The 18320-nt window shown below is 33.5% G+C and overlaps 2 protein-coding genes across 3 annotated transcripts; both read right to left on the reverse strand.

Moving 5' to 3' along the window:
* Positions 1 to 410: 410 nt before the first annotated feature.
* Positions 411 to 9131, reverse strand: LOC130654409 (ETS-related transcription factor Elf-1-like). 2 transcript variants are annotated; one of them, XM_057456979.1, is made up of 5 exons: positions 8674 to 9131; positions 2726 to 2945; positions 2312 to 2364; positions 1709 to 1935; positions 411 to 1544 (listed from the first exon to the last, which is right to left on the reverse strand). In XM_057456979.1, exons 2-5 carry the CDS (start codon positions 2782 to 2784, stop codon positions 606 to 608), a joined length of 1278 nt encoding a protein of 425 aa, XP_057312962.1. In that variant the 5' UTR covers positions 2785 to 2945; positions 8674 to 9131; the 3' UTR covers positions 411 to 605. The 2 variants fall into 2 exon arrangements, with proteins under 2 accessions (XP_057312962.1, XP_057312963.1); XM_057456980.1 differs by having other exon boundaries at positions 2726 to 8582.
* A 2083-nt stretch (positions 9132 to 11214) lies between these two features.
* LOC130654407 (piRNA biogenesis protein EXD1-like) lies at positions 11215 to 17689 on the reverse strand. Its single transcript, XM_057456978.1, has 12 exons — positions 17183 to 17689; positions 16676 to 16744; positions 16106 to 16136; positions 15683 to 15852; positions 15401 to 15501; positions 15130 to 15321; positions 14791 to 14871; positions 14339 to 14385; positions 13848 to 13941; positions 13714 to 13776; positions 12623 to 12745; positions 11215 to 12483 (listed from the first exon to the last, which is right to left on the reverse strand). Exons 1-12 carry the CDS (start codon positions 17289 to 17291, stop codon positions 11416 to 11418), a joined length of 2148 nt encoding a protein of 715 aa, XP_057312961.1. The 5' UTR covers positions 17292 to 17689; the 3' UTR covers positions 11215 to 11415.
* Between the last annotated feature and the right edge of the window lie 631 nt (positions 17690 to 18320).

An 18320-nucleotide genomic window follows, 5' to 3' on the forward strand; every position in this document is an offset into this window, starting at 1 on the left:
TGCCAAAAAAAAATGTATATCAGCAAGTGTACCTCAATCTGAAAAAATAGACTACAGGTTCAACCTGTAGCTTGTTAGTGCATTCTATGTTCCAACCTCGACCCCTGGGTCTCTTTTTTTTAACTGGACAGCGTCCCTTATATCAAAAAAAGAAAAAAAGCCCTAGATCGAGGTAGTCGATTTGCGAAAAAGCCAGAACCTGATTAGTCCGCTGATGATACCGAATTGTCAAAAGTATGAGTTTAGCGTGATAGTTGAAATATTTTGCATGCCAGCCAAAATTCCTACAACCATTTCGCTTAAGATTTTCTAGTGACGAATGCCTAAACTAGACCCTTTTTTAACATCGAATTTTTTTAGATTATTATTTCCCGGATTGACCGTGCTACAGAAATCTAAAAGTGGGAATAGAAAAGCCATTGTATGTTTTACATAACTCTTCCACTAATTTTAGTAATCTACATTATTCACAAAAATATTAGAATGTATAATAATTCATTTCATAGTAATAAAATTAAATACGGCCAGTGTTGTGCCAAATGGTATAAATATAAATATATATATATATCGATGATGATGAATTATATATATATCGATGATACAATTTACGCTGCCCACGCATGCCTTCGATGACTTGCATCGTACATATAGTCATCCAACGAATCATATAACGAGTCGTATCGTATAGTGTCAGTATCGTGTCGAAGATAATCGTATCCCATGAACGGATCCACTCTTCGGTTTAGTTTAAGTTTTTGTTGAAGTTCTAAAATATTTCTTTCTTGCTTATCGCGAAGATCTTTTTTCGTTTCCTTTCGTATTATAAATTCTTCATTTTGTGACTGTTTAAACGATGAATAGTTCTTCATGTCTGCATGATGAACGACGAGTTCTCGTGGAGACATGCTGCCGTATGACTCACATTCACTCGCGTCATCGCTGATACTCCCACCATGTGGGGTACACGCAGAACATTGGCACGTATCACCAGGATACTTCCGTTTGCGCGCTAAACTTACGAAGCTTTCTTTCTTTAGTTCTGTGGGTTGCATTCTGTCAAGTAATGGCATCGATCTGTAAATCTTTGTTTTGCATGCTTCCTCATTTGTTTTTATTGCTTTAAATGCTGACCGTCTGTCGGCGTCCCTGTTCATGAAACTATCGCAATTTTTCCCCAATAACATAGGAGCATAATTTAGAGAAGATTGAAAATGGATTCTTTTATTTAAAAGCTCTTCAGGCTTAAATATTTTCGTTTTTGTGAATGTTTGCTGAGGAGTAGGCTTAACCGGTTTTATTTTAATTGGCTCAGAAGTGTTTTTTCTCTTGACTTTAACAGGAGGCGGTGTTGGAGGGGTGTCACATTCCCCTCCATCTGGTGAATCCGGACTCGAATCAAGTACAGTCAGATCTCCAGTAAAACCTTCACTCGCATCAGCATCTACTTTTTCCATCGTCATACCGCTCGTATTTATAAATTGGGAAAGGTATTTTTTTGTTCTTCGCGACATTATGAAACGGTATGTGTATCGCCGACCTGACACCTGAATAAAACAAAAAAAGAAATCGTGAATTAGGTGATATTTCCTCTTGCATACCTTACGTTAGAGCAAGTACGACCATAAAGTTGTTCTTTTCGCATTTTATTTTATCAGATTGTGAAAAAGACAACACACCAGACATTAAACTAGTAGCAAGAAGTAATTACCTTTTCGATAATACTTTTCCCATAGTAATACCTCATTGCTCTTCCTAATTTTTCATACGTCATGTCTGTTTTGTTTTTCACTGATCCCCATAAGTCCGCAACGGCCATTGTGTCTTTTATACGAAACTCGAGTACACGATCGTGACTCCACTCGATATAACGAGCTATCGTATCGCGATTTAACAAGTGAAGGAGAAATTGCCACAATGGGATGCGTTGTCGATGTTCTGTAAAAAAAATTCGGATCAAATAACAGGAACATGTTATCATTACCCCCGTCGCATTTAAATTGCAATTACGACAGAGCATGCCTCGTTTATGATCTCCAACAATAGCACGATAGCTTTTTCATAATTACATCCAATTTGCTAATTTGTTTTCTTATAAATGCATAAATATATACATAAAAATATAGGATATATGTTTCTCCATAAAAATAAATTTGAATTTATACATAAAAGAAAAGGTTTCGAAAATACTCGACATTTTTTGAGAAATATAAGTACAGAGAGCAAAATGTGCTGACAGTTTTAATGACCTAAAGTTTCTCTTAATACTCTAAAACCCATGTTGGCAAATCTTAAGTCTAGAATAATAACTTACGTCGTTTATTTTCTGTCACCGTTTCTTTACTAAAGTTCTCGTACTCTTCAACACTAAATAGAAAAGAAAAATATTTAAAATCGAAAGTACAAAACAAATACTGAAAGTGGTCATCAGAAAACAATTAGCTTACGAAACTCGCTTCGAAATTAACTTTTTTTAGTCGATAATTGGACTAAATAGCGCCAAATATGTCACATGGAATCGAAACTAAACACGTGTCACTCAATCTTAAAACCTAAAACTCACCAGGGAACTTCCCTTATAAGCATAATTTACATTACCCTTTTTTCCCTGTCTTCTACTCTTAACATTTCCATGTCAAAATGTTTCTCCTCGCAGTATTTAAACTGAGCAAACAAAATTAAAAAAAAAATAAAATAAAAAAAAAATAAAGCTAAAAAGTTGACTTACTTATCTCCCAACACATCTTCAAGTATTTGCCTTCTTAATTCTGAGCACTGGTCTTTCATCTTGATCCTTTATGCGTATACCCACGTGTACTCGCGTTGGCGTTCTCGCGTTTCTTGTCTTCTTTACAATCACTTTTCAAGACTCAGCTTCTATGGTATGTCAGCTTGCTTTCCTTTAACTGCTGTACATCATCATATGAAACCAGAAACAATAATATCCTCTAAAAGTGTGTTGCAATTGATTTTAATATTGTCAGCTTAACATAAGGAAGACATTACGTGTCTAATCAGGGGGTAATTAATTACCAATATTGGTATATAATTATATCTTACTTTCTATATTAGCATCCCCCTTGTCTCGATTGTCATTGTACGTTAATTAATAATTAACTTTCAAGCATCCAATTAAGAGGAAAACTTCCTACGTTATCAGATTGGGATAGTTTTTTTTTCAAAATGTTTACTACGTAGGCTTTCTTGGTCTGCCATTTTTAATTTTAAAAAAGACGTTACACCAACAGCAATTTTAGCTAATTGGATTGCGTACACCTTATAGTGAACTTCCAATTTTATGTTATACCCAAGTGTGATAATGAATTATTATTGATATCGATAGCAATATCTCTCAAAGTAAACAGTGTTTCGTTGCTTAGTGTTATGTGTTATGAAAAAAACGTCATTTTTTGTTTCAAATTCAAATCTTTATTTTATATCGAAGATTTTGGCGCAGGTTAGGTCTCTTTTTCGTCGCTCTCTGAGAAAGCTTCCTCCATCAGAAGGCATGGGAAAAAATTACTTTAATTGTTTGTTACGAAACTTTATAATGACATAAGTTATAAGACAAGCGTGGTTATAATAGTTCTTATGACCTGCAACTTGATAAACATGATAGATGCATTATTAGTTTCAGTAAAAGACTATGCGGAACAAATGCGACAAATGCACAAAACTCAACTATTAAGATTTGCAAAGAACAACGGGGATCTAAATGATCGCAACAGGAAAATATATGGTACACAGTTTTGATTAGGCGGTAATGTTGAAATAAGTGATGGATGAATGCACCTAATATATTTTGTCAGTTTGCCAAAATTGGAATTCGGCATTGACAATGACCAGAGAAAGTAGAAGATGCAAATTGTCCTATCGTCAACTCCTGTTCGTTGTTGAGCAATCGACAGACAAAACAGAAGAAAAGTAGCCCTTAAACGTTCTTAAGTTAGCCACTCTTCGACGAGTTAGCCACTCTTCGACAAGTTAACCGCCCTTCGACGAGTTAACCGCCCTTCGCTATTCGTCTGTAAATTTTTTTTCGTCGTAATAAACTCTTTTACGACAACGCGCTTGTCTTGTACTATCCCAGCTGCCTTGCGTTTTGTTCTCACAAACTATTCGCATTATTTTTAAAATATAAAAAATTTTATATTTTGTTTATTGAACAATAAAGATTCTGTGATGTGACAGCTTTTCTCTTCAAACCCTACGATGGTTGGATTACGAAAAGGGACAAATATCAATAATTTTTTTAGAAAGTATATGATACAAATTATTTGTTCTTGTCATAGGGCAGATGAAACTGGGGAGCGTCAATTCCCACCATAAACACACATCACACACATTTGTGCTATAGGAGCAGCTGGTAACCGCCAACTATCATGACGATCAGCGATCTAAAAATTTTGATTCAAGTGTTACAACCTTTCTACTTCAAGAATCGCTTCGCCAGCCCTGTGACCGAGAACAGTCCCCTGGGTGTCTGTTGAAATTTGTACTTTAATGTCTAAAGTCAAGATGTTTAATTAGCATTTATCAATTCAAAAATCTTCGTCTGAAAAAAATTGTTATATCTTTCTTTTAACAATAGAGGATTAGAAGTAAGCACAAAATAATTAGACAGATGTCTGTTTTTTTCCTTGTCTACTTTGGTCAAATTAGCTTCCTTCAAGCTAGCATATCTTACATGTAACATGTAAAACTTATATTACCAATATATAATAAATTGCTTTTTAATGCGAACGCAGTCGTATTATTTTCCGTTGTCAATGATTGTGGTCAGCAAAAACTTATTTAAACACGCGGGAATATAGCGGCCGAGCTTGGTCATGCTTCATTTGTTTATATGCATTAACAAGCGGTCTTTTAAACAACCACCCAATAGATAAGACAAGAAATTTTACATGTATTGGCAACGATGTTCTAAAAGCGTGGAGTGTATATCAAAGCAATGCAAGAGAGACATTGAAGATTTACGTATATAGTATATATACAGTTTGATTTTTATAAGAAATCGTTCACATTGCGTACATGTGAACGATTAGTTACCAGTATTTGCCTAAATTATCATTATTATTATTATTATTATGTACAGCCTAAATTATCCAAAGTAACAAAAAATCACTGTGCAATTTTCATTTCAAGAAAGACTCTTTAAATGCACCGAGAAATAACAATTGATTAAGCCGATAAGTTAATAAAAAAGTAATAAAGTCGCTTTCTACTGATCAAGCTTACAAATTAGTAGGTAATCTAAACTTCCAATTGTGTTAAGTGAGTGTCAAACAGCTGTTTCTTTAATCTGGTGTGAAAGTAACCATATTTGTTACGCTTTTGATTTTAAGTGACTTGTCATACAATCTGCACAAGTCCATAATTGTGAAATTAATCTCTCACAATTATACAAAGCAATAAAATCCTGTTGATGCTCTGTTGATGCAACTGACTCGCAATTTAGTGTACCAAGCTATGCCTACACAGTACTAGCACATTGTAATGCAACATATCAAACCCTTTCCTTAGCTCAACCAGACATTTTTCTTATTTGTTAGTCAAACCGTTTTGAATAATCGAGAAAAGAATAGAAAATGACAACTTACTGCAATGAACCGCACCAGGTCGAAGAATCAATGGCACTGCGAGATTACCACACAGTTCTGTTCTTCTTGTACCAACACAATGTTGGTTAATCACTTGGTGACGCTATTTAACTCGCGCGAGTTTACCCAATCAAAATTACATACACGTGTATTTTGAGCACAATTAGTTCTATTATCTTATTATTTCGCAATATCACTGATTACCACTTCGAACCCATATCTCCAGTTGAGACATGATAAAATGCCGTCTGTGCAAATTAAAACCGTTGAAATACACGCAGCTATGCCGGTAGGACGCGTGCAGGAATGCAAGACACGCCTTAGTAGCTACGTGACTTGATTTCTGAAAATAGGCCTTAAACTACAACCAGAATCCCATGTAATAAGCAGTAAACATAGAGGAATGCGTACGAAGTTGGAAAAAATGCAACGTAATGGACGCATAGTCATGTTATGAGAAGTCGTTTAAAATCAATGCTCAAGTCGGTTGATGATCGAAAAAAATATTCACTATAATATATTTAAGAAGGAATTGACAATTATACTAATTAAGAGTACGCTATTCTTTTAATGTACCACTAATGAAGCTTCATTAAAACGAGACATTAATCAAAAAAAGCACGCGGTAAATTTTACGCTAACGATGCTGCATGCGTTATTAATAGGTTGATTTGATGAAGAAGCACACTAGAAGAAAATGAGGCATTCCAATTTATATCCGTTTTTATAATTAATAGCGGAACACATAAATTAATGAATTCTTTTTTTTATCAGACATTACGCAATGAAACAAAAAAGATGTTGTTTTTTTGTTTTATTTCATATCGACCGGATCACTTTTTGTCAGATAACACTTCTATTATATTTTCTGCTCTGTATTGGTTTTTCCTTTGTGTTATGTAGAAAATAGGTAATTTTTTGTACTATTCTATTTCCTTTTATTCAAAACTCTTTGCACTGGATCAACCTCTTTTCTAGGGTCTCTTTTCCTAGGACCGTTATGACAAGTGGCTTTGGAAACGAGGCTGTGCTGGAAACTGACTTATTGACTCTCTATAATAATAGCTGTTGTTCACCTATCTGTTTGTACTGGTGTTAACAACGCACGAAATCTTGACGCAGTAAATAACAATTGCGATATAGCTTTATCGACTTTGCTGCGACGGGAAAACTCCCGTTGATTTTCACCGGGGTAATGACTAATACTTATATAGATAATTGCAGTCCACAATTTTACGCCGTAAATTCGAATTTCTGTTTTATCGTATCTATTTATAAGGTCATATCACATTGTATTAGTCACGTGTTACGCAACTTTCGCAACACACAATCATGATGATACGAAATTGTGGAATAATGTTTCATCTACCTCATTTCAGCAGCTATCGTCAACCGCTAACACACGTAATGTAGTCGTGCATCCTTTATAAAAATACTTTTATATTTTACGACACGTATGAGATAATCAACCAATAGGAGGGCGATGAAAACATGTCATTACTCAGATAGGTTGCAGAGCAATCTCCGGAAGTTCTTAGAATCAGTTTTAGGGAAGAATTTTGATTTTTAATACTGATATTCTATTGTAACCTAGAAACAATGTTCTAAAGAATTCTTATCTAGACACGTTAAAAATAATGACTACCGTTTCAGTGAATGTCAGAATCGCTTGTGTTATGTAAAATACATGGTTACGGACTGTATATTGCATGCACTCGAATTGACGTTCTTTTCTTTAGATGGTCATGCAAGAATGAAGTCCTTAAATACGCAAAGGGGACACTGATTTTAAAGTTTTTACCAAGGAGACGAAGATAGAAAGGTGCACGCTTAAAATCCTATTTTCGTAGAAAATTGGACTCCACTATCTACCTATACTTTTGTTATCACGCTGTTTTTTTTTGCGATTCGTTGGTAAAATATTTGCCAACTGTATGATATATACTATCTATATTAAAATACCCGTATACGTCTGTCCGTCACACAAAATGGTAGCTTAGCTGCGCAAGTAGCGAGACGTACGCAATGCTGTATAAAAAGGACGGGCAAATCCGTGGAATTTTCCACGGACTAACGACTAGTATATTACATAGTATTATAGACAGTTTTTACTAAATACTAGTAAGAGTGTCTTTTCTTGCACTAACCAGCTATCTTAACCTCGTCCCAGGGTTCTTCTATGCCATGTGATACTGACAAGACGAAATATCATAGGTGCAAAGAGCCTAGGGACAAAGTTGTAAAATATTGTTCACAAAAAGGAAACACGTTCTCATTTCACTGTATCTGACAAATTTTATGAAGTGCTTTTCCGGACGTCGTGAAAATCATGGGAAACTTCAAATATTTGTGCTTATTTTCAGATGAAATAAAATATAGGTGAAATAATTCAACCTTCTAATTTTTCACCTATTCGCAGCCACATTGTCCTTATAAAGTATTTTGCTACTATGACAATCACCCTGAGTATAATTAGGGTATATCAAAAGCTAAGTACAAGACAAATATTTAACAGTTTTTATCAAATCGTCAATCCCAACTCGCTTTCTTTATCTTACAAATCTTTTGATCCGGGCGACCTGCAGAAAATTTCTTGCCCAATCACAAAAGGCTGGATATACAAGCTTAAACTATGCTGACGCGATAATTCTATGAGACTTTGTGATGCATGTTGTTTTCAGGAATTTAGAAATTTCAAAACAGCCGTAAAATCGCCATTTTGAATTTTTGAATACACTGGTAGACGATAAACTACATTCACTTCACCGCAAACAGACACATAACAAACCAAAAACAATTACTTTTGTAAGAAACATTGAGTTTATTTTAAAAATTACACATCTTGAAACATATTAAAGTTGGTATGGCGCTTGCACAACATTTGTCGTAAGCTGTTTTGGTTGTTTACACTTTAAGTTTAAATTGTTTTTTACGGACTGCGCAGACAAATCCTACTTTTACGATTCGATAGATAATTGAGTTTGTCTAAACGAATAAACTCACTTTGTTACTATATACCCAGCTTTACGTTTCTCGATTGCGTTCTTAAAACTCGTGAAACAATAAAGTCACTTACATATTTGCACGCGTACTTCCTTGTTATATTTTTTGATACGCACTTTCTCCACAAGCTGGCGATTAAACAACTAACTTATGTTTTATAATTAATGACAACACTGACTCTTTTCCCACTAAAGCTACCCACGCTTCTATGTGCAAGTTTTTTTAATGAAAGCGAAATTATAGTATCTGTCCTACAACTTTCGCTCTTGCTGAAAGTCTAGTATCGGTTTCCATATGATGAAAAACAATTCATAAACACAAACTAATTCTTATCGACACACCTTGGAAAAAAAATCTAATCTCATTATAATAATAAAAGCTTTCTTAAATCCCTAAAAATTCTATTTCTTGATGCAGTATACAAAAACCAGGTTGCAAGCCTGGTAATTGCTTCCTTGTCAAAAAATAAATAATTAGTCGAAATACTTTGTTTCATAATCAAAAAATAATTCCAAAATAACAACTTCCTTATCAACTGGCAAACAGACGAATAAAATGCAAAGCAGAGAATGTTTTCATGGGGTACGCTGATTTTTATTCTCGTGTCCTATGGCAGTTTTTTTTTTTTTTTTTTACTTCAAGCTGTTAAAGAATAACTAGTCGTCAAGCTGTGGAAAAATCCACAGGGTCCTTTATATATCGCATATTTCGTGTTTTCGTAACACAACTTTTTTCTCGCGCACAAACAGACAGACGGACGACGGCTATTATTAAAGAGAGGTGTTCCCATCTAAGTTAGTTCGTTAAAATGTGAAATAGAATTCACTATTGCGTGTCTTCATGTCTTCAAAAACATTCTTTTGTTCTTATTTTGTCTTTCAAGTACACGCCTTCATATAATGTACACAGAATAAAGAAGATATGAGACAAGAAATCTTACATGCATCTCAAATTGTACATGATCTTACACAAAAGAACAAACAAAAGATCTATTTTGACAATTCGTAAAACGTTCACAAAAAAATAAAATATGAACGTTTTCAACGCGACGGAAGCACTATCACCAGCAATTTCCAATGTAAGAATGTAGTATAAACATTGGAAACAACAACAACAACAACAACAACAACAACAACAACGCAGAAAGTGCGCTCGTAGTTCAAACGAAAGAACAAAATTGAAATAGAAAGGAAAATTTTTCTGCACCTTAAAATTCTTTGACATTTGAGTTTTTCACAAGAGGGTTTGTGTACTAAAGTGGTTAAAGAAACGAAACTTCTCTATCAATAAATATCCCAACAAGTATTATCGATTTTCAAATGTCTACCCTTCTGCGGTTTAAATGCTATCCTCTGCTTAACTGGAAACCATTTATTTCTTTATGATCCGAGTAATTTTGTAGCTGAGAGAATCAGTTGTATTTATCAAGCGCGTCGCGAATTGCAGGGTGTAGCCCAAAAACTTTTAATTGACGCGTTGTTGCTCACATTACTGAAATGTCAAACGTCATAACGTTTCATCACAATTATTGACGTTTAGTTCACACCCTTCTTATTTTTAAGACGCCCCAAGGAATAAAAGTTATGAAATATACCTGGGCATGTGTATATCGCATCAAATTTGCTGTAATAAATCTTGGCGGTTGATAATATATCAACAGCATAAATTGTTTCATGCGATTTCACTCAAGTGTGTGTTCCTCTATTCTTCGCAGAAGCTATATGTTATGTGTGTATTTTCTTTTCTTTCTTGTGAGAGAAAGATTTTAATGAAAGTTAGTATATAGAAACAGGTGAAAGGAAAGAAAAAAATTCACCCACATTCATTTCCAGAATTTTTGTTTGAACATCTTTCCCTCGTAAGTGATACAGCTGGTTTTACATTTAATCAAAATAGCAAATAATTTTTCTTCTTCTTCTCTTTCCTCTGATTTTTGTATTTTCTTTGAAAAACAATAATATATATTTGTACGTTTTCTATTAAAATATCTTCCTTTCTGAGAGTTTTATTTGCTTTTTTTCTTTGACAAAACTTCAAAAACTTATGACAAATATTATTTCTCCAATTATTTTTTTATGAACCTATATTTAGTGGGTGCCAGTAAAAAGGACACGCCCCCTTGTGTTAAAGAAAATCGTAACTTTAGAGATTTGACTCAAATTAAATCAAAATAATATAAGGAAGGAAGATTTTTTGTTTTCTTTTTTTTGGTTCTTAAAGCCATGTCGACTAGAATAGAACCTCGCGAATTGTAACAATAGTGGAATAAAATATTGTAAAAGTGAACATTTCATGAATTTTATACTGAAGTTACAAGAAAACAATGGCGAAAAGCAAAATATGAAATGAAAGGTTGCGAATTTCCGTCCTTATTTTATGCGGAATTTAAACCTGCGAATACAAAGATTAATTCCATTCCCTCCCCTCTTGAAATTTTTCCTTCCCTATTCGCTACGTTGCGAGGCGGGTCTACATGTAGATAATTTCATTTTTACCCAAGCGCACAAACTCGCATCTTATAAAACTATTTTCATCCTTCTTTAGTGTTGCTATTAACTGAAGTAAAAATTAAAAACAAAGGAAAAAGTAGAAAAGAAGAAAAAGAGAAAAAAAATGTTGCTGTTGTGATTCTTCAGTCCTATTTAGAACAGAAGCTTAAATAATTTCTGAAGAAATATTTACAGCGCTATCTTTTACACGGCGATCAAAACATTAACCAAAAAAACAAAACATCAATATATACATAAAAATGGAGGTGTGCCATGCGGGATAATAAACCCACAAAAGTCTAGCAGTAACAGAACTGACGTTTATGTTAGTGAAATTTCTTTAACACGTTGATCCTTTCTCCATTTACGATGTCCTCTCCAACCATAGATGCTACGTGAGGTGTATCTAAAAGTTCATCATCTGAAGGGAAATCATAACTTTCTCTTTCTGTCGTAAAAACACGACGTGTAACCGGTTCTGTTTTCGTGTTCTTCAAACTTTGCTCAATCAGTAATTGATGTATTCGGCCACGCCCTCCTACATTGGGCGTCGTGGTAATATTGACGCCCTTAGGCGAGATAGATACTTTCTTACTCTGCTTTTTATGCCTTTCCGAATCAGCCGTTAGTTTCGGGTATTCTGATTCATTTATTGACGGCGGTGTAGTAGGGTTACTGGGACTTTTTGTTTCGTTTTTTGTTTTTGAGGTATTTGAACCTAGGTAATTTTTTATCAATTGTTTTCCAGCTGGCGTCATTTTTGCCCTATCAGCGAAAGTTTTACTCTTTATACTCATCTCTGATATGGAATCACACGCAGAAGATAAGTATATACTTGAATCATCAGAGTCCGACGTTGACATTTGAAATTCGTCATAAAAACTTTTTTCGTCAAATTTATAAGGATCAGATTGAAAACGATTGGAGGTTGGTTGATTATCATTTTTATTGTCAGAATAATTTGAAATGTTACTTCTGTCATCTACATTATTAGTCTTTGATATTACACTTCCTCTTGTCGTCGTCGTCGCCTTACTTGCGGCGTTCACATCTTTTTGTATAACACTCGCTTGCGTCGTTACTATATTGTTTTCAGCGCGCGAATTATTAGTTTTTAGTATTGGTTTCGTTGGGTTGAGAAGAGGCGTCTTTCTGTCCATACATTCCACAATCTCACCGTGTATCTCGCGATGTCTTTCTTTAAACTCTATCCCAGTATCCCACGGACCTCTTCGCTTCATACTTTCCTCAAAACTTCCGCTATTGTAGTTCTCTAATTCTCTTTCTTTCAGAAAACGTCGATTGTTGCGTTTATTTTGATTGTTGTGATGTCTCCCCTGCTCTTTTAACCCTGAGATTTTTTGAAACCCCTCTGGCAATCTTTGTCGATTCACCTTTGTGGAAAAGTGGAAAGCGGTAAAAAACTCTCAAATATACTCTGTTATAATGTGTTTTTATAAGCGCTAGGTATTACAGTATAGACTCTAGGAAATTACACAATTGTGCTTAGCAAAGTCAAAAAAATCTACTCACCAGTTTGGCAGCATGGTTAGACATATCTCTCACACTGTCTAGGTAAACATCAACACCACATAGATATTCTGCCAGCAAACGTTCCATCATAACAGGGCGCAGTTCTCGAATATACATGGCGGCCTATAAAAAAGAATATTCACAAGCATTAGGACATGGTAACCTGGAGAGAAAAAAAGGCCCGAAACTGAAGATTTGAGCTGTGTTTGATATTTAAATTATTTTTTATTCTATCTGATACTTCATTTTAGGCTAGAAATGACAAGTCTGTTTAGTAAACATGAAAGGTGAATTCAATTTTTGAAATACTTCGAAAGACTAATTCCTAAACAAAGGGATTTTCTAAGTGGAATCTAAAAAATGAACATGTTCCCTCTTTAAAACTCTCTACGAGGCACGAATAATATATTTCTTGTATATCAGCCGTGTACATCCTCCCGAATTATTTACTTTTGTACATGCTTGTATACTATATACAAGCATTTGTTAAAGCAAACATAAATACAATTCTAGTAAAGAAGAATAAGGGGTGGGGGCGTAGGGCGTATTACATATCAAATTCAGGAAGCACTAGTTATTGTTAAAAAGCAAAAAAAATCTTTTTAAAGAATCGTCACGTTGTTACTAAATTTTGCAAGTTTAGTATCAACAATGCTAAAGAAATTTATGAAAGTAAATTAAAAAAAAATGTTCAATGTTTCGTTTATTTGGACATTTGCTTAATCAAATTTTAAAGGTTTTCTATATTGTAAAAATTATTATTGGTGCTTTCTATAACAGTTGAACCTTGAGAATTAAAAAACAATGAAAGATAAAAAATTGCAAACACTGTAAAATAATCCGCGATTTCACCCTGCACATTGCTGGCTACCCTGGAGAAATGAAACCAAACAAAGCATGGACTAAACATAAGTACAGCCTTAAAGCAGAACACAGGTAACAAAAAAATAATTGGTTTTAAAATAATGACATCTTAAAACATCTCTTTAAAAGTTGAAGACTGACAAATAGGCTTTTGAGTATTTACACGCTTCTAAACAAAACGTGTGCTCGAAATGTATGTAACAAAATGATTCATAAAAAAGTCATACCATAGCACAAACTTTAAGAAAGTCCATCTCAAGTGGTCTTTCCAGCCATATGTTTATATTTGCCTGTGAAGGAAGAATAAAAATTAAACAATGGAAGCTTCGCTAATCACTACTACTGAAACAGCATTTTGTACCTGTAACAATTTCTTCTTTTCACTTTCAAACGTGCAGTCACTGGGATTGATGTTTAAATAAGTAACAACGCATTCTGTTAGGCTGGATACCTCTCTGAAGAAAAACAAAATCCAAAATAACTTTACCGCTTAGTTTACAAAGGTCGTAGAGTTCGTAGGTCGTAGTTGTAGAATTTAAACAGTCATTGAGTAGTTGAAATGACATATTAAATGTAGGCGGATTAATGAAGTTAAAAGAAGACCAAAATTATTGTCCTTGTCAATAATCCAACATACATAAATAACAAAAAAGATATTAAAGATGCAATTTTTGCAATATCAAGGATTTAAGACCTAACAGGTGCAGTTTTGTTGATCAAAGCGTTGGGAAAATCATAGTGTTACTATTTTTTGACATGATGTTTAAGAAAATCTATAATTCATTTTATAAAACACTGTAAAAAGAAATAATTTACTAAACATATAATAATTTTAAAAAAAGACAAGTTTACCGCGGAAAAAACCCAGTGGATTGCTTGTGAATAAACGCATCCGCAACCTGTAGGGAGAAACATTTTATGTATGCAAAATTGTTAACATTAAAATAAACATTATCAGTAAAACTGGCAAAAAAAACATAAACATTTAAAAACCACAAAACTATATCAATCCTGAATTTTAGAGTTGAAAAATAAACATTGTTCTTTTACTCTCTGTTTCCAAGTAATTATTGGTGGTGAGTTTCTTCAATCCATCCCCACCTCTCTGCTAGATATAATCATTACACAAAAGGTGGATTATATTCTTCTGATTAAGGGATGGTCTATCTCCTTAAATTCACATAATTAATGTGACACGCAAAGTTACTATAGCATGGTATGAGCTATGCTTTGTATCTTTACTTATCTTCTTTTTTTCAACAAACTCGTAACTACATGGAGAAATAAGAAAGACACATTCGTACCTGCGTATCAAACACGTTGACAGGTTTCACATTATATATGTAATGAAGACAATCGCTAAGCATGCGGACGTCGTGTACAACCTATTCATAAAGATTCAGTGACAAAAAATAAAATAAAAATTAATCATCACGGTGGAAAGAAATTCTAATTTGACGATAACAGTGGTTTGCTTTCAGTGCAAGTATACTTTCCCTTTGTTGTTATAAAACCAGCCCTAAACCACTACAAAAGACACGTTTTCTATTAAATTACAAATCAGGGTAGTTTATTGTTCTTTTTTTTTTTTTTTGTCCTCTTCTACATTCGATTAAAAATAATGGTAATCTCACATCACTTACTTTTAATATGTTTTTATCCTCTAGTATACTTGCTATCCCTTCAGAAAAACAATCTTTGCCTATTGACGCAATGTCAAATATATATACCATCTTCCTTGTACCAATTAACAATAGATTTATGTCTCCAAAGCGACTAATGTTTCGTCCTTCAGCAACCAAAGATATAACTTTTTGTGATTTTACTTTAGAAATCTAAAGTGTCATGTAAAACATCAAAAATATGACGCTTATCTAGCAACATTCACCTGCAGTAAGGATAAATGGAACTTACAGCATTTGAGAAACCATCTCCAAGTTTTCCAATGAGTACAGCTGAAGGGGGTTCTTTTAATTCATTAGCGATTGGCTTGATATATTCGAATCCACTAAGATCTAACCGAAGAAAATCAGTAATGGGCATGACAGGTTTGCTATTAACTTACAGCAAAAAAAGCATTTTCGATGCTAACATGCTTTCCAAACAACAAAAAAATATATTTTGTGACTGTCAGAATAGCCACTACTTCCAAAAAACTTTTAGCAGTTCCTCTTATTATAATGAAAGGAGACTCACACAGACTTGGATCCATTTGTGGCATTTGAAACAGAGACGTGCCAGTATCACTTGCATCCATGAATATATCTTGATCTTGTGTCACATCTTTATTCATTTTCGTTACTTTTTTATTGTTTGATTTCATCACTGACTTGTTGCCAACTGTTTTCACTCTTTCATTATCTTCGCTTTTAAAATAAAACAGATCACAACATGTTGCAAGTTTAAAAAAGATCAAATACAAAAAATTATACAATAAGTTGCTAAATTATTTTATCTATCCCCTGAAATCCAATATCATGAAATGTTAATCAAAAGACGAACTATAAATGAACTGGGGAAGACCATTTTGAAAATATTATGATTTGCCACATTAAAATGATTTTTACAAATGTTTGACAATATATGATTTGAAACTAAAAAACTAATTTCATGTTTTACCTTCTTTCTACATCATCGTCCAACAAAGTCACTAAAAATTAAGATTTTATGAGGATAATACATTATGCAATATATGAAGCATTAGGTGAATTTTCAAAATAGTTTCACAATAGTTCATTTTATTAAAGCGTAAGAATTCATAGATTTAATACATGACAAGATTATGTATATATACAGGAAATGAAGATTTGAGGAAGTTTTTTTCGGTCTTACTGCTCACGGAGAAAGTTCATATACAAAAAGAGATAATCTGCACAAAGTTTGTTAAAAACGTGAATAAATCTAAAAGGGATCATAATAAAAGGAAGTTTGGGCAACAGAATATTATATTATATACACAACTATTAATTTTTTTTAAATAGTCTGAAAAAAAGGATATACAAGGAGCCTTTAAAACTAGTTCCTATATTTACAGGAAAAAAGCTTAATTTTAAAGTTAGACAATAGTAAAAATTTGTCTTGAAAAAAATTTTTGTCGTTGAGATATTCACATTTTAAGATTAAATTGCACCAAAAACACTAAATGAATTCACAAATTCTTAAAAAACGCATTACGAAAAAACCACCTACAATCTTTAATTTGATCTCCAAAAAAATGTTGTTCCATTTTCATGATTTCACCAGTTTTACAATCTTTGACTAAATTAAAAAGTTAGATCAAAGTATAAAAAAACAAAAGTTGTTACAATACTTAACAGACAGCAATGTTTCATTAATCACAAGGTTTACTTTGTCTTGAATATACATATATAAGATTCTGGCTTGTAAATAAATGCACAAATATTCCTGTCGGTACCCACAGAATACATTTGGCTTATAGAAGATTTGGTTAGATTTTGGTCTTATACTTTGACATTTTAACACAGTAAAAATTTAAATTGTTGTTTTACAATCTTTTTCTGAAATTAATAAAAATTATTAAAATTAATTGAGTTCGCCTCTTCTCAGAGGGTAATTCAAATTTGGATAGCAAAATAATTAGCAAAAATCTAGCTTGGTGGTTTTGTAAAGAGCCTCTTGAAGAAATTTGAATCATAGCATCAGTACAAATTAAGTACAAATTAATCTAATTCGTACCTTTACGAAGAACTAATTTTAGTTCTTTTTGATCTATACTCTTTATAATACCTTCACAAAATCCATCACCTGTATCAATCCTCACACGACGTCCAGGAAACCTGTCCATATCACTGATTAGAGAGTACTTCAATGTTATTTGCACTTGCTTAAATTAAAAATAGATAATTATATATACTAGCCTTGTTGTTTTGCAGTAGTTGCACATTTAAATATTTAAATTCAGTATACATGTCTGGTGTGTGATCATTACACCCCGAAAACGTATACATGCTATACAAGATTCTTACACTCTACTATAAAAAATAATGCAAAAAATTGTGAATCAAATTACAAAAGCAGTAAAAATCACACTGAAAGTCTTTCCAATGAAGAAAAGGCTACGCTTGTGACACTTTGCACTCTCAAATTGTTTCTATAGTGTCAAGGCGTACAATTTTATTCTGCAATTACATCCTGCGTCTACAATGGGGGAGAATATTATGACAGGTATATATTTCCTTGTATTTTCGCCTTATGCAGGCTTCTCATTTTGTAAATATGTGCTTACGTGATCAATGGCTTATGCCAGTTGACCACGTTACGCAATTGTGCAGCGTACGTAATTTGCTCCAAGTACGCAATTTCTAAAATGGCTATTTATCTGTTTAACAACGCACGTATAAAGGATGTTATGCGTGCGATACGGGCTCCAAGTTTAAACTGTGTTGCGCATTCATTTTCGGTAGAAAAGTGGGGGACGTTTTGAATCATAAACTCCAAACACGATGATTGAGCGCCTACTGGTCTCTCAATCTTAATTGCCTTTTCTACAAGTCCAAAATAGTATGTATGACCATACTGTCATTGTAATAAATGGTTTCCAATTGTTTTGTCAAATGAAGAAATTATCTACAATTAAATCCATGATAAAATGTTTGTTCCGCCTGTAAGTTCAGTTTTGCAGACTTGATTCATCCGTGCTCCGTCAGCGTTCTCCTCCGCATCAGTTAAGAACCGCATGGCTGGATTTCTTGTGTAAGACCTGGTTACCAACGACGAACGGGCCAGGCAAAAGAGATTTATGTCTACGTAGTTCTTTCAATTAAGTCAGGAGTCTGAATTAGCTAGGATGGTCAGGTTGGCTATGAATAGGCTT

The sequence above is a fragment of the Hydractinia symbiolongicarpus genome, chromosome 8, assembly GCF_029227915.1.
Source record: "Hydractinia symbiolongicarpus strain clone_291-10 chromosome 8, HSymV2.1, whole genome shotgun sequence".
Lineage (NCBI taxonomy): Eukaryota > Metazoa > Cnidaria > Hydrozoa > Anthoathecata > Hydractiniidae > Hydractinia > Hydractinia symbiolongicarpus.